This window comes from Parasteatoda tepidariorum, chromosome 7, assembly GCF_982258835.1.
Source record: "Parasteatoda tepidariorum strain Cologne lab strain chromosome 7, Ptep-v5.0, whole genome shotgun sequence".
Lineage (NCBI taxonomy): Eukaryota > Metazoa > Arthropoda > Arachnida > Araneae > Theridiidae > Parasteatoda > Parasteatoda tepidariorum.
Genome location: NC_141761.1, coordinates 53748850 through 53763776, shown reverse-complemented (window position 1 = coordinate 53763776; position 14927 = coordinate 53748850). Strand labels below are relative to the sequence as shown.

General features: G+C 25.9%; 1 protein-coding gene across 4 annotated transcripts in view; it reads right to left on the bottom strand.

The window, feature by feature from the left end:
• Positions 1-14927, bottom strand: part of Iml1 (GATOR complex protein Iml1) — a 60191-nt gene that overhangs the window by 5829 nt on the left and 39435 nt on the right. For 3 of the 4 annotated variants that reach the window (XM_043043847.3, XM_087167856.1, XM_043043849.3), the window contains 9 exons: positions 13811-13875; positions 13650-13724; positions 12050-12179; positions 11782-11896; positions 10135-10299; positions 7584-7744; positions 6376-6544; positions 4866-5056; positions 1521-1631 (listed from right to left, as the gene is read on the bottom strand). In XM_043043847.3, the coding sequence (XP_042899781.1) occupies positions 1521-1631; positions 4866-5056; positions 6376-6544; positions 7584-7744; positions 10135-10299; positions 11782-11896; positions 12050-12179; positions 13650-13724; positions 13811-13875 (1182 nt within the window). The remainder of the gene's footprint in view (positions 1-1520; positions 1632-4865; positions 5057-6375; positions 6545-7583; positions 7745-10134; positions 10300-11781; positions 11897-12049; positions 12180-13649; positions 13725-13810; positions 13876-14927) is intronic. The other variant, XM_043043848.3, reaches the window with a different exon arrangement.

Below are 14927 nucleotides of genomic sequence, written 5' to 3'. Positions count from 1 at the left end.
AAAAGAACAATATTATATGACTGAGAGTCATAAAAGTAAAGTAATTAAAATATTCAAACAGAAAGACGAAAATTAGATGAAGAAGAGTTTTTTTTTAAATACTGCAACATCAAAATCTACTACTCACATAGCAAAATAAAGCAATACAGTATTGTTTTTTCTTTTTGCCAGAAAATAATAATTGTTGAGAATTAAGTTTTAAGAATTTAAAACATAATTGAATTCTAGCCAATACGATTGCTCTGTTATAATTAAATTTTAAAATGCTAAAAGACATTAGTATTTTAGTATGCTGCTATATTTAAATGAATGTTTGCTTAGAACATTAAATATTATAAGTAATTAATATTATAATATTAAATATAATACATTTGGTAAGTTTTATAGTATTTAATGGCTATGGAAAGAGGTACATTTCAATTTAGATACATTTCAAAACAGCATATTTTAAGACTAAAGTACTGTTCTTAATTTAGATATTATATGAAAATTAGCAAACATAAATACATATTATAACTTATTTATTTCAATTGATATAATTTTAAAAAATTAATTTGTAATAATTACATAAGAAATTAATCTTAATTTGTAAACTTTGATGAAGAGTAAAAATAAAGTTTTATACCACTTAAAGAATGATAGAAATTTTGAGAGATTTTTTTTTTTATCCACTGGTTAAATATCAAAGAATAATGACACCATTATGCACTTAATTGACAGTAACTTAGATTATTTTATTTAAAATTAAACACAGATTATAAAAAATATTTTTCAAATTAAATTTAAATTATTGCATGAACTACCTAAATTTGAAAGATTTTATTTAAAAATGATAAAAAAGTAATATTAACTGAATGAAAATAATAAAAATTCTCAGTTTTTATAAAAGTTATAAAATTCAAAATCACAAAAATCAGAAGCGACTACACTGTACTGAATACATGACACTTATGAAAGTGGATTACATTATCATGATCATTAGAATCTTTGAGAAAATCATAAAAAATTGTAAGAGCTGTAGCAGCAATAAAGAAATATTCAGATTATTAAAAAAAAAGTTATTATTTCGAAACATAGGTATTCTGTAAGAGTTACTTAGTGAAGAAAAATTCGTTAAGTAAAAGAATTGTAAATGAGATAATGAATATGATATTGCATTATTCAATTTAACTTAAGCAAAAAAAAAATCTGATTTACTAGAAAAATATAAAGTTATTATACATTACATATTAATATACCACCAAATTTCATCAGAAGATATGTAATAACATATACTGCCATTAGTCTGAATAACATGACTTAAAATTTATTCAACAAAATATTTTTCTAGAAAATTTATCAAATTAAAGTTATATTCTATTAGAGTATTTCTCCATAATAATTTGATACTTGATGGGAATTTAAGGTAGGTACTTTATTTACGTCGCACTAGAGCTACATAATGGGCTGTTGGCGACAGATGGGAATTTAAAATGGCTAACATAGAATTAATATATTTGTAAAAAAACTAATCTGGCTACCTTAGAATCATGTTCTGCATTCATAGCAGAAAGTCTTCTATTTTGCACTCCACTAAAATGACGGGTAATATATTCATCATGTGGACTACTTATCTGATGTAAGTCTATACCCTGAAAAATATTTAATAAAAACATTCTTAATTAACCTTATATCTGATTGATTTATTTAAAAAAAATTTTAATTTTAACATGAATTATTCAAACAAAAGTATAAAAACCTAAATTCTTAATTTCGGAAGGTACAGTTGCTTTTAATACTACCAATTTCAAAAACTAGTACTCGCAAAGCACAACATTTAAAATTAAGTGATAGAATGCTTATTGACCTAGAAGATTATAATTATTTGGTATTAAGTTTTGCAAATTAATAATATGACTTAATTCTAGCACTCTTACTCTGTGACAATTAAATTTTAAAATAAAAATATTGTAAGACATAGTATTTAATAGGTACGGGTAGTAATACCCTTCCGAAAGGAAAACTTTTGCCGCTGAGTATTGTAATTTATTTGTATTATAAATTAATAAAAAAACAATAAACTGAAGCGCAAAATTAAAAAATTGGGGAAAGAATGACACAAGTTATAAGGGTATATTTTTGGATTTCAACCATCTGAACAATAAGTTGGAGCAATTAAAATTTTAATAACTAATTCGATGATGAAAATAAACTTTAAAACACATTTAACCACAATGGAAGAAATACTAAAGGATTACAATTATATGCACACATACAAATCTATACACACGTTTTAAATTATATATAAAAAAGATAACTTTATAACAATATATATAGTTTTTATTAATACAACTGAATTAAGTTTTTATAAATTGATTATGTTTTCTTTTTACTAAACCATTAAAAGACAATTTTTTAAAATTAAATGGTCACAACCATTTGCGAAAGTGAAAAGTAAAATAATTGGCACTTTCATATGATACGGACCGATGGTACACTGAAATAGATTGTGGTTGAATGAATTGCGAAAAGTTGAATAGAACAATGAGAAAACCACACTTTTTGCATAATTCGTGGCGAAAATCAACATGGTAAAGAAGAAATATATCATTTTGAAAAAATGAAAATTAAGCACTTTTTAAAAACACCCAATGAAAAAAGCACTTTTAAGGGCTTTTAAAATCGAACATAATCACCTTTAAGCACTTTTTTAAAATGCTATGCACCCTGATTATTAAAGAAACTGATTAAAAAGTTTCGTATTCAGCTATCGCCACCAAATATGGAATTCTAAAATTAACTGTTGGCCATATAGCAAAGAAGTGAAAGAATGGAAAAATCATGCATAATCTTCTAAGATTAGGAGACTTAAGAAAAAGGTAACATTAAGACATGTTACTCTAAAGATTGTTTACTCAAACAAGAGCTTTAATCAAATATGCTAGGAGAGGGCCAACAAACATGGACTCACAGTGAGTAAACACACCATAAGATGTCGATGTCATTGGAATGAAATGGATTGTATGCACAGGATCCTGTAAAAAACCTTTCAACCGCAGACATGTATATAAATATGCGAACGCCGTTCGCGGTAAATTTGTCACCATAGCAGAAATTTTTTTAATATTACTAAAAAAAAATCCTTCTCTCCAAAAAAAGTTTGTATTTTCGAATTCAAAAGGTAATCATATTCACGCGATTTTTTAAATTAAATATCCTGATTCGTATTCCCGTGATTTATAAGTCACACAATGAGATTCATATTCCCACAATTTAAAAAAGAAATGAAATCTCACATATTTTTATTAAAACGTTGATAACATTCTGTGAAGAAATGCTTGTTACATATACATGTATTTTTGCTTGTTCAAATTTCAAGTATTTTTTTCAATTATTTCAGATTTCTATTTTCAGTTTTTGTTTTTTACCAAACTCATTCCTGTGGAATGAAACACTATAGAGTTCTATAAAAATTAAACAGTATTTAAAACATCTGTTATTTTCAAACGAATTTCGCTAAAATGAGGATTGAAACTAGTTACAAGAGTTAATCAATGCGTGCAGAAAGTTTTTTAATTTAGATTTTGCATTCACAGAAAGTTTTTCATTTTATCTAAGTCGGCTCATCGGGACAAAGAATAGGATAATTTAATTGAATTTTGTAAAAGAGTGAAAAGCATGGACAACTTAAGATAGGAAGAATGTCTTTTGGAGTGATGAACTCAAATTGTTTGGAAGTAATAATTGACATTTTATTCATTGTCCAAAAGGCACCAGAATGGATCCCAGGTACCAACTATCAACAGTGAAACATGGAAATGGTTTGGGAAGCTTTCCATCATAATGGTGTAGCTTCCTTACACACATCTATGGGACTTTGGATTAATATGTTTTTAAAAACATTTCACGTATAGTATATTAATAAATACATTTCAGTATATTAATAAAAACATTTAAGTTCACAACAAGGTAATGATCCTAATCACACCTCCAAAATTGTGACCATTTGGTTTACAGCTAAGGATAAATTTCTGAATTCGCCAAGTCAATCACCTGACCTGAATCTAATAGAATACCTTTGGGAATTCTTCCTAAGGACAGTTGGGGCAGAAAGCATTTTACAAAAGCAGAGCTCCTTCAGATTCATAAAAGCAAAAGGGTATGCAATGAAGTATTAAAAATTTGCTATATTTTCTAACCTTAAGATGATTAATTTCAATAAAACTTTGGAAAAAAAAACTGAATTGTCTCTAATTTAATGAGAATTTCTATATGCTCATTAGAATTTTAAATTGTATATTTGAAATTTTTAGAAAATAAGAGTTAAACATTTTATATTATAAGCGCTAAAATTTTATATATAAAAATTTATGTAGGGAAAATTAATTTTTATTGTTTTATTAACATTTTTTGTAATAACAAAGCGATAATTGTTTTTAGCATATACTATATCTTTTTCCTATATTTAGTGTATATAAGTATACACGCAAAATTTAAATGAAAAAAAATTTTCGATGGTAAAATTAATTTTTTAAACAAATGTGAGTTAAGTTTCTTCTTAAAAGCTAGAGTTTTGGCAAGCCCTGCAAAAAAACATAATTCTTCTTTTTTTCATATAATGTATCAGTGCAACATTCATAAATGTTGATAGTGAAAGTGTTGAGAAAACAAATGTCACTTAAAATAAACTACTTAAACATATTTAAACTTAGTTTTTTTAAGAAAATTTAAAAAACCTAAAAAGTTTAGAAATAATTCTGCAATAATAGGAATGTTCTTGATAACAATATGTCTAAATATTTAGTGGAAAAGGTACAATTTTCCTTTTTACAATTGCAAAATTACCTACGCAAATTTTTGTGATACTTAAGTTTGTTTCAACTTACCCGTAATAGGTTTTTGCCATTGCTTTTTTTACATTCTCTACGCCGAATCGGTAGCATAACAAACATGCTACCACTGACATGTACGTATCTAGGAGGAGAGGAAGATGGATTAGCAGGATTGGTGGGGTTCCGGTAAGGAATGAAACCAAATTTGCATAAAATTTTTTCTTGTAATTTTAATAAACCTTCCTCTGAAATAAAAAAAAACTGAAGTTGAAAAAGGGCCTAAAAATATAAAAAAACATGAAAATAAAAGAAGTATTAATTAAAGACAAAAATATATGAATTGGAAATACATGAAAAATATAAGAATATATAATAAAAAATACAGGAATAGGAGTCAAAATTAGAATGAAATGAAATTCAAATACACAAAATTTAAATTCTGTAATTTAAAAATAAATGCTTATTAAACAAACATGTACTTATTCAATTACATAATTCTTTGACTCAAAAGTAATTTTATACTTTCTCTTACCTAAAATTTTGGTTGTATCTTAAAATTTGATACGTAGATCGTTCATTTCTATTTTTATGTAAATCCTATAAACCTCTGTTACAGAATGTAAAACATTGATACTTGTGAATTGGATCATAACTCAAGACTTTTTATACTTGGATATAATATAAAATCAGCACGAAAAACAAAATTTTTAAATGATAATAAGAAAATTTTATTCAATAGACAAATTTAGAAAATACCTCAAAAGAAATATTCGTTTCATGAATATTATTCAATTACAGTATATTGATAATTTCAGCAGAAAGGTAATTCTCTTTCCAGATAATGTAAAAGATATCGAAGTATCAATTCATTCAATTTTGCATTTTATAATAGGTAATTCACCAATTTATGATTGCTTATAATTTACAATAATGATTTCTTATGAAGTTTAATATTGTGAAATAAAATTAATTTTAAGTACTCGTTTAAAAAGGAAAATCAGCTGTCCATTTAGGTCAAAACTCGCAATTTTCAGGTTTTTGATCGTTTCTAAAAATGTTTTTTGTACTTTAAAAGGATGTATTCTTTCCAAAACTTTAAATGTGTTTGCATAACAACCAAATTTTATGCATTTTTTTTTTAAAATTGCTTTTACAAAAATGAAATTTATGAACAGGTTTAAAAAACTATTAATCTATTTTGCTCCTGGTATTAATATGTGAAATATTTGTTTTTAATGCAACTCTGAGAATGGAACTGCATGAATTTTTTTTATCATTACTAATGAGGACACAAATTAGTTATTTTTCAACAATATAGTAAATAAAAGGTTTATAAATAAAAAAAAGGATTGACAATAATTTTAAACAAGAAACAAAATATGACCTAAGGCATGTCTCTCATGACACACATAAAAGGGTAAACAAACTGGTATTTAAGAAAAATACTCAAAACTGCTTTTCAGTAATCTAAGTAAAGATATCTTTCAAAAGCTAAAAGCATGGAAATTATTTTCTCACAAATTATTAAACAATGGAAATTGCTCGTATAAAATATCATACTCACCATCAAGAGCTTGAACAGATGTGTCAATAAAACAACTTAAATCTAATGGTATGAATATGGGTCCTCTTAAAGGATCAGAATCATCAGAAAAGGGTAAAGCAAAGGGATCACTGGGAATCGGTACCAGCTGCAAACCAAACTGAGTCGATTTCCTAGCCCAGCTTTGAACCTAGAGTAATTAGAAGTCTAAGTGTGAAAACATTTAAAATTCAAAATATGTTCTCCTTTATAAATAAGAAATAACATAGTTTTTAAAAGTATGTAAAAATGTATTATTTCTCCAATTTCAATTAGCTTCAATAACAAAACAAATTAAAGGCTTTAAAATTAAAACTGGACTAAAATCTTCTACAATAAATAAAAATATAAAAGCTAAATAAACTGAAGTGACGCATGAAATAAAATTGCAATAAAATATTACTTTCTTCAAATTTGTTACTTTTAAATAGGCTGAATACAAAAATTATTTTTTATTTGAATTTTCTTTTTTTCTCTTTTGCATTTTTTTAAAATTTTTATTGAGATATTTTTAAATAAAAAAAAAACAAAGTTTACCATTATTCGAATAAAGCTGTTTTTTTTTATTCTATTAATTTCTTTATTAAATAAAAAAATTTCGTGTTATGCATAATTGTCACAAGTTTTAAGGTTATGTCAACATGAAACTTTCTAAATCAATTTTTTAATATTTCTAAAATCCATTTTCAATATCTTTGAAATCCATATTTTTTTCACATAGTTCCCCCAAACATTAAAATTACGACATTGAAAAAGTTAACTATTTCTTTATATAACCATAAATATTTTTTCAATATTCATGCTCTAATCAAAGCCAACAAAAATAGTTTTTCTAATATTTTTGCTTATATTATTCTGATCAAATATATGAGCACAATTGCAAGATTTAATAAAAAGATAGAGATTAATGATCAAAATTTAGTTGTAATATGATTGAATCAGACAATTTGTCAATTTAACAATGCAATTGAAAAAATAATAAACAGAACATAAAATATTCTGAAGATCATAATATTTGTTAACTGCAACTCTTACACTAAAACTTAACTGGAAATAAAAAATTCAAATTAAGTGAAAAATAACAAACTGTAAAATTTCAATCATTCCTTCAAGTAATTAAAATAAAAAATACTTTTCAAATTATGTAAAAAAAAACTAAAAAATAAAGCATAAAGCAATGTCAGCTTTACCATTTCAGCAGCTTTATTGCCTGTAGCAACCATCCATTCAACTACTAATTCAAAAGCTTCATAAGGCCTGTACATATTCTGGTAACGTAACTGACCCCATTCTTGTCTTCCACTTTTAGTACCTTGATCAATTTGTATATTGGAACATTTGAGGCTTAGTTCTAGAAAATTAATAAGATAATTAGGTAATAAAAATAAACGTACTTAATTATTATTGATATTATTATCTTTTAAAATACAAATAAATTTTTCTATCTTATTCACTCATTATAAACTAACTATATGTTTCAACTTGGCTATTTTATAGCTTTTAAAATATCTCACTTTTTACATTCAATATATTTTTCTAGGATGTCTAAAACAGGTAGCCAAATTTTTCAACAAAAAATAGGCACCTTTTAAGCACTTTGAAAAATATCATAATTAGACAGGGTCGGCAAGTTTTTGACAATTGATGGTTTTATCCAGTTTTATTTACAGTGACGAAGACGATGGCACGTTACAAACGATGAAATTAACAAGAGAAATGAAAATTTCTATCACTAATTGAGAGAAAAAATTGACAATTCCCTGTAATCAGCAAAAATTTGAGAGATTTTTCGATTCTATTACAGAGGGCGGAAAATGAGATTTTTTGATTCTATTTACAGAGGGTGGAAAATGAAGTCTGAAATTGAGAATCTCTTGCAAAATGCAGCAAGGTTGCACATGAGAGTTAAAAATCCTTAACACCGAATCCAGCTCAGTATAAGCAAGTGCGGACCCGCAAGTATTTCATCAAATAGGTTAAACAAATGCTGCTTTCATACACTACAGACTGGCTTTACGCCGAAATAGATTAGGGTTGAATTAATTGTGAAAACGTTGAATAGGACAATTTCTTTTTGCATAATTTATGGCGAAAATCAACATGGTAAAGAAAAATATCACATTTCGAAAAAGGGAAAATTAAGCACTTTTTAAAAGCACCCATGGAAAAAAGCACCTTTAAGGGCTTTTAAAAAACGAAAATCGAAAATAAGCACCTTTAAGCTCTTTTTAAAAACGCTTTGCATCCTGGATATCCAAATGAAGGTATATGGAAAATGGAACGTTAAGTGGGGGTATGCAAAAGAAATACAAGATTTTTGATAGAAATTCTAAATTTTTTAAATTAAGAATTCTTAAAAAAAAAAAATTCAATTTGAAACGAAATTATCTGAATCATTACAATGGGTCAAAGCATTAAACTTAAAAACTCATAGATTAAACTAATTATTCTTGATAAAAGAAAATGTTCATTGATTTGGCAACATTTTATTTAAAATAAAAATAAATTCCTAATTATCTGCAAAAAGCGGTGATGGATCAGAGGTTGATTTACTACAAAAAGATTATGGAAAAAACCTTTTCATTAATTACTTACATAAAATTATACATCTTTTACAAAATTTCGACTATATTTTTGCGCGTAGGTAAATATAATAAAAAGTACATCACGCAATATATGAGTAATAAATTTTTTAAACTAATGTAACATTTATTATTATTAGATTTTAGATAATTTATTATAAACATGAATCAACTTAATGCAGCTAGCTTTATTAAGTGAAAAGTGTTCAAAGAAAGCGAAATAATTAATACCATTAACAGAACTCCCATTACTTCTAAACATCAGGGGAAAGAGGGATAGTGTGTATAATTTTAATAAATTTGCCAAATAGGTTTACTAGTCCTCATTTTTAATATAACTTATATATTATTTTTAAAATTGAAATTTAACTTTGGTAATTATCTTTTTGTAATTGATTTAATATGCACTAGACACATGGCATAGAGATAGTATGGGCAAGTTATTAAATTGAGTATTCAATCTACTTTTTAATTTATTGTTAGTATTTTCTTAATTTAATTATTAGGACCATAGGAAATAAAAATCTTAAGTATGAAAAAAAAAAAAAGATTGTGTAAGACACAAAAATAATTATAAGTAAATAATAAACTTTACAGAATTAATCAAATTTAAAATTGAAAAAAAAAAGGATAAATAGATTATATATTTTACAAATTTAATCTGATTTTGTCATTAACTGTCCAAATAAGTGTTGTTGTAATAAATAACCTCTTTAAATCACAGAGAGCTTAACATTGTCATATTTAGAATAGCCCTACAACTATTTTTTTCCCTCCCCCCTTACAGTCCAGTAGTCATTTTTTTTCTTCGTTTTTTAAAAAGACAATTAGAAATCAAAAATGAATAGCAAATATGGAATAAGAGTATTCATTGATAGCATAACATTAACAATAAAAATAGTTTAAAGTGGCTACTAAAAGGTAAATAAGAATGATTTTTTCCTCATATTTTGTTAAGTTTTCTTGTTTGTCACACAATGAATCACATAAAAAACTGTAACACAACTTTGGTAATTGATCAAAAGTTACAGAGAAATTTTGAGAGATAAATAACAGAATCATTGTAGTTGTTCACACTAGCCTAAATTTCCTCACTTTAAAAATAATAAAAGAAAAGAAAAAGGCAAATTTCTGTTAAGAAATATTCAAAAATAACTACTAGAATTAGGCAGGTAAGGAGTGCTCCAGATATCTTCATCAGAAGGAAAGTTGTAATTTTCATTTTCAGCTGCTGCAGAAAATGCAGGTCTGAACTCAACCTCCATCCATTCTCTTTGCAATAAATAAAGGGCAGCATCTTCACTGTACTCATTTAGATCATAGTCTTGAAAATGATACAAAAATGCAAACACAAATCAAACAAGTAAACAGACAACTTTTAAAAATAAGAAATTAAATTTTTCAAAACATCATTTACATTTTATTTATTTATTGAAAAAAAATTTTTTTTACTGGCAATTCTAAAAAAAGCAGAATCTATTTGTTTGTTCAATAATCTCTTTTTAGTTCCTATTGCATTATTCACTTCAAGAAGAAGATCACGGATACCTACACATGTGACCTATGATGACAGCACCAGCTGATCGCTTTTAAGCAAAATGGTGTGTTTAAGTTGAGCTAAGTTTCTCCACATAAGTTAGAATGTTAATTAACATGAAGTTTATTAGATACAGCATTGTATTACACATCAATTTGTTGAAAAATAATTCTTTCTTGTGTATGTCTTATACTTAACTTAGATTTATTATTTATATATTTTATTATAACCGTGCTATATTTTTGTTTTGCGTACATGGCAACTGTGATGCATAATTAGTTTATTAATACTTTACATAGCTCCATGTCTGTCTTTGTGTTAAGTAAGAAATATTTAGTGAAAGAATTGAAATTTTTGTAAAAGAATCTCTGTGTAAGAATATAGAATGTGTCACTTAAGTGAATTGATAATTGACAGGCTTGGCTTACTCGAAATAGAATGTAAAGAACAGTTGCTAACGTAAACAAATTCTATGTTTCAACAACCAATCAGCATCGAGAGACCCACATGTCACTTGCGGGTATCCCATTAACTGAAAATAACTAATATTTTTTAAATTTTAAAATGGCAGTACATTTGTTATACAGATCATAGTTTAATATTACAAGCTTTATAGGTTCAAATAAATTTTAAGGCAATCAAAAGTTAAAATAAAATTACACAATTTTATGTCTTATTTATCCTTTCCTCTACGTTTAAGACGAACCTTCATTGCAGTTTTTTTTTCAAAAGGTCTCTTTAATTTCTTAAAAACATTCTTTTTTAGAAAAGGAACTCACAAACAATAATGATTATAATAAAAAGTCCACCGTTTCACCATATATTCAGCAGTATGATTAATCATAAAATAGCCTGAAAGACTAAATTTATGGGGATGCTTTAAAGACAAAAAATTCTTCATTATTATGCTAACTTGTAACGTTTGTGATGATTTTGTGATTAGTCAGTACCATATTTATGTAATGTTATCATTCCACCACCCCAAAATTTCTTTTTTCTTACTACAAAGCAAACAATCTTTTTTTTTTTTTTCAAATGTAATCATTAAAACTTCTGAAACAGTTAACATTCATAATAGTTTTTATAGAATAACAATTTAGAACATACATCAATAAACATATATTAAAAAGTATATCTATAATTAGCATCCTGTTATGTTTCAGGAATAAACATTTTTTGTGCAAAATGTAACATTTTAAATGGTAAAATTATTTGATTTCATAACTATATTATCAGCATATTTTATAATGAATCAGAATGAATACTTACTCTCATATTTTTCATCATCTTCTGGTACTACTATGTAATACAAAAAGAAGCCATGAACGAAATCTTGTATAGTAGTTCTTGAAATATGAGAAATTAAGTACTTATCTAGAAAACTCTACAAGAAAAAAATTTTACTTATTTATTATGCTATTTAAAACAAATAATAGGCAGATATATGAAAGATAACAAGACATATTCCCCCAAAAATTTTCTCACTACTTACCTGCCTCTTTATAATTTTCTTGTTAAAAACAAAATTATAACTAACCTGTAGCATTGTTATTGCTTGTTGTTCTAACTGGATACCCTCAACATGTTCTATCAACCATGTTACAGCTTCAAAGCTAATAAATGTAAAATTTGACCATCCAGCTTTAGCAATAAAATTCAATCCATCCCTGAAAAGAATTTACTTTAAAACAAACAAATACCAAAATAAAGTTGTAATAAATAAATAAATTTAAACTGTTTTAATATTTTCGGCCATCAGGTATCTTTGGAATTTCATAAAAAATTGAACAGCTCTAGAAGATACCTGTTAGAGTAGAAGTTGATTTTGATTAAAGAAAAGTACCTGCCCTTGGCCGGTAAAATTATAGTTAAGCAATGATCTTGCAATATTAGATTGTTAGTTATCAAATGCTCAGCAGTTTGGTCAATCTTGTAATAGACACATTATATTCCTTTTTGTTTTTTATACCTGAATTTGTTCCATCATAAAATTAACTTTTAAAATTACTTATTAATTTTACTGTTATGAATTTATAATTTATGTTTCATAATAGATATAAGCAACCAGGCAAAAAAGTGATCAAATAGAACAAAATAAGGTAAATTGGATATTTATTTAGTTCAGGAAATAACAACTACACAAAGCTGTTAACTTTGAGCAAGCTAGGTGGTATCAGGAAGCAGGGAAGACTTCCACTCAGATGGCTTGATAATGTTGAGAAAAATTTAAAAACATTAATAATGACTCATTGGAAAAAACATGCATCTGATAGAAAAAACTCATTGGTCTGCTCTGGGCTGTAGTGCCAAGATGAAGACAAACATCATCATTACTCAAGAATTAGAAAAGTTGCACTTTTTTTCTCTATATTACTCATTTAAATTTTTAAAAAAAAATAAGTAATAATAATGTGATTAATTTAGTGTAATTATGACTAATAAGAAGAGAAATATCTGTACTATTTTTGAATAAGCATACCTTTAAATAAAGATTTTTTTTTGATGGATTCAGATTCCTGACACTCATAAGATAGCAAGCAGCCAGAATCCAAGAAATTTGGTCATTAAAACTCCAAAAATTAAAAAAAGGTATGTTTCTTCAGAGAAAGTATATTTTTTGGCTGATTTCAGGTCTTAAAATATTGTCTGCACAACTATATTAGCATATTTAAGGTTAAGGTCCTTAAAAGATCTAAGTGAAAATCTAATCATTAGAACAAAAGTTATAAAGGTGTTTGCTTTTTTTATTTTACCCACAGCACATGTTGTTCCATACCTAACTGCGACATATTTATGGTTAATAAAAATCCTGAATATTTTTTTTATTTAAGTTTTTCCCACATTGTAAGGCATGTTTAGCAAAACAAAGCTTAAAAATTGTAAGAAATATCTCATAAAATTGATACACTGAAGAAAAAAATACAGAATATCATTGAAAAATGTGTGTTAAGATATTAAAAATTTGATCTAGAAAAGACAAAAATCACCTCACAAGTAAAAGAATTAAATCACATGTATGAGTACATTAATTTCAAATACAAAAAAATTTCTACTAATACTAAAGTATAATTTTAATTTGAAACAACAAAATCTATTAAAATAGTTAATGCAAGTTTACAATAAGTAGATTTACTTACTGGGGGTGTTTCATTGCTTGTATGATATCAATTTCAGGCGAGTTTTCATTTAATCTTTTGCAATCAACCGGAAAGCTAAAATCAAATTATAACGTTGTTAATAAAGTGAAGCTTAGCAGAACTTTTATTTGTAAGTATAAAAGAAATGATAGTTATCTTACAAGTCAACTGGATTGTCCGCAGATAAGGAACTTGTTAATGCTTTTTCCGATTTTGAGATTGTAATCTAAATACAAGAAGTTGAATATTAACAAACAAACAAACAAAAAAACTACATAAAAACTCAAACTTATAATAACATTAGTTTTAAAAACTTTTGGGTGTACCTTAGTTGTTTTTGCATTTTTAGCAATTATTTGGATGATAATATGTTAACACCATGTATATAAATGTTTAGCAGAAAGTCAATGTGGAAGATTGCATTTGAAAAGTCAACTGAAAAAAAGGAAGAATATTTTACTAGAGTTTGAATCTTACTCATAAGTAAAGAACTTTCTTGTTTATAAACCCAATGATAGCTCTAATGCGAAATAAGTCTTTCTACTTCTACAAAAGTTATAAGCAATGAGATAATCTAAGTTTTAAAAAAAATTTAAATTATGAAAAACTTTACCCTTTGTAAATTCCAGAATTAAAAACTGAAAGCTAAAGGGTCTTGACAAAATTTTTAGTTCCAATTTTTGCTTCAGAAAATAGTAACTAACAAATGAGAGGTATAATTTATAAATTTTAGTTGAAAATTTTTAAGTTAAAAAAAACAACAGTAACCCAACTAAGAATATACTATTCAACATAAGAACAAAGCATTTCCCCAGTTTTCATAAATTTCAAAAATTGAATCAATACAAAATTATTTACTATATCTCACTGAGAAATAAATCTGGTAAATAAGAGTAAGTTAAGATGGTTTATGAGAAATTTATCATTAATACCTTAATTAGAAATATGCTTGATTTTTCAATTAAAAAAATATATAATGCTACGAAGAACATAACATTCAACATAAAAACACAAACAGATATAAGGTCTAGAAGGTATGAGAGCATAAAAATTCACAAATAAAGAGCAGCTGATGGTTGCAAGGGTTAGAAAAATGACTAATTAAAACACGAAATAGACAAGGGCACATTTAAAACAAATAATACAAAAAAGTTTGGGTGAAATTAAGTGACACAATAAAACAAAGCTACTGTTAAAACGTAAAAATATATTGATTTCAGAAAATTATTGAATGAACATAAAATGAAAATGTTAAAAGTGAAGCAACTAAGAATTACA